Source organism: Dipodomys ordii, unplaced genomic scaffold (genome assembly GCF_000151885.1).
Source record: "Dipodomys ordii isolate 6190 unplaced genomic scaffold, Dord_2.0 Scaffold117, whole genome shotgun sequence".
Taxonomy (NCBI): domain Eukaryota; kingdom Metazoa; phylum Chordata; class Mammalia; order Rodentia; family Heteromyidae; genus Dipodomys; species Dipodomys ordii.
The window spans coordinates 4,068,623-4,070,735 of NW_012267333.1; the positions used below are offsets into that span (position 1 = coordinate 4,068,623).

Below are 2,113 nucleotides of genomic sequence, written 5' to 3' on the forward strand. Positions count from 1 at the left end.
TTTGCATAGCATTTTCAGTAATGTCTATAAACAGTAGTCCATGAGGAATATACAATGTTTCGCAAATGATATGTATGAAAACTGCAAAGTGTCAGTAGCTGTTTCTGCTTTCCATTTTCCATTTTAAGGTATCTTATATTGCTAAGGATATCCCTGATTTAAGAACGGAGTATTTTTTTCTGAATTTATTCCAGTTTTAAATTGTGATAACATAGCTCTACCATAGCCTATGGATGTGCTTATTTTTCTGAGTTAAGGGTTTTGATTTCATCTGAAGAATTTATTGCCTATTGCCCTAATGGCTTCTTTCACCTCCTGATTTCTCAAGCTGTAGATGAGCGGGTTCAACATGGGAATCACAATCCCATAAAACGTAGAGGCCACTTTCATGTTCTCCTGGGAATTATCAGAGTGGGGCTGCAAGTACATGTACGAGAGTGTCCCGTAGAAAATGGTGACAGCTGTCAGGTGGGAGGCACAGGTGGAGAAGGTCTTCTTCCTTCCTGCAGTGGAAGCCATCTTCAAGATGGTGGCCATGATGTACATATAGGAGACGATCACAACAGACACAGTGAACATCAGGTTAAATCCCACAAAGATGAGAAGCAACATGACGTTGATATGAATGCTGGAGCACGAAAGGCTGATAATTGGGGGGACATCACAGAAAAAGTGGTCGATGTGGTTGGATTTACAGTATGATCGTGAAAAGGTAAAGCCTGTGTGGACAGAGGAATTTATGGAGCCCAGGATATAGGAGCCAGTCACCAATTGGATGCAGACTTTTCGGGACATGATGATGGGGTAACGAAGCGGCTCACAGATGGCCACGTACCTGTCCACTGCCATTACTGCAAGGAGGTAACAGTCAGAGGTGGCAAATGCTGCATAGACCAACAATTGCATGACACACCCTCCAAAGGATATCGATTTGTTCTCCGTGATAAAACTTTTCAGCATCTTGGGAGTAATGGCAGATGTGTAGCAGATGTCCACGAATGCCAAATGCTGTAAGAAAAAGTACATGGGTGTCTGCAGTCTGGCGTCTATGTTGATGAGTAGGATCATTCCAGCATTACCCACCATGGATGTCAGGTAGATTACAAGAAATAACATGAAGAGCACATACTGAAAGTCTTGCCGGACGCTGAATCCCAGAAGATAGAACTCAGTGATTTCAGTACCATTTCCTCTAGTCATTGCTACCAAAATCTAAGAAGACCAAGAGAAAGGTCAAGCCTAGAAGGGAAATCTAAAGTAACTTTTCAGATGGGAAGATCTCTTGTATGTCACTTTTTAAAAACTTTGATTTCTATAACAAAGACTCACAAGAAGGTTTATTGCTTTCCAAGTATTTTTTCTGTATAGTCTGAACAGGAAAAACCAGTATCTTAGTCCTGTATGAATTATGAATTCATTAAAAAACTTAGTTATTAACTATTTAGTTTGCTTATTTATTGGTGCCAGTCCTGGGGCTTGAATTCAGAGCCTGGGCACTGTCCTTGTGTTTTTGTTGTGTTCAAGTCTAGTGCTTGACCACTTGAGCCATAGTCCGAACTTCTGGCTTTTTGGTGGTTAATTAGAGATAAGAGTCTCATAGACTTTCCTTTGTAAGCTGGCTTTGAACCATAATCCTCAGATTTCAGCTTTCTGAATAGCTAGAATTACAGGTGTGAGCCACTGGCACTTGGCTGAATTCATTTTAAAATCAATGATTGTTCATGTAGTTCAGTATGGCACTACTGACTTTCAGTGTGTCACCTAAGAAACACAGATTAGCATAGCTTACTTTTCTAGTAAACTGTTTTCTAAATCTGCACAAGGCGATATATTAAGATTTGATTTTTGAAGATTCTCAGCAGCCTTTCTCAACAGTTTTCCATAACCACCTATCATTTTATTTTATTTTTAAAATATATTTTTATTTTCTTTTTTTAAATTTAATTTTATTTTATTTGTGAACATACTGTACAGAGGGGTTACAATTGCATGGGCAGGATAATGCGTACATTTCTTAGCAAGCATTGCAACCTCCTCCTTTGTTTACCCTTCACATCCCTTCCCAGCCTCCCCCCTCCCCCCCAATCCCAATCCTTCTCCTTCCCCCCTCCCC

The 2,113-nt window shown here is 40.1% G+C and overlaps 1 protein-coding gene across 1 annotated transcript; it reads right to left on the reverse strand.

Annotated features, from left to right (window-relative positions):
• Positions 1-267: 267 nt before the first annotated feature.
• On the reverse strand, positions 268-1,200 carry LOC105995328 (putative olfactory receptor 5AK3). Its single transcript, XM_013029032.1, has one exon. The coding sequence runs from the start codon at positions 1,198-1,200 to the stop codon at positions 268-270; it is 933 nt and encodes a 310-aa protein (XP_012884486.1).
• Positions 1,201-2,113: the final 913 nt, after the last annotated feature.

Coding starts and splice junctions, on each gene's coding strand:
- LOC105995328 (XM_013029032.1), bottom strand. CDS start 1,200: ATGACTAGAGGAAATGGTACTGAAATCACTGAGTTCTATCTTCTGGGA.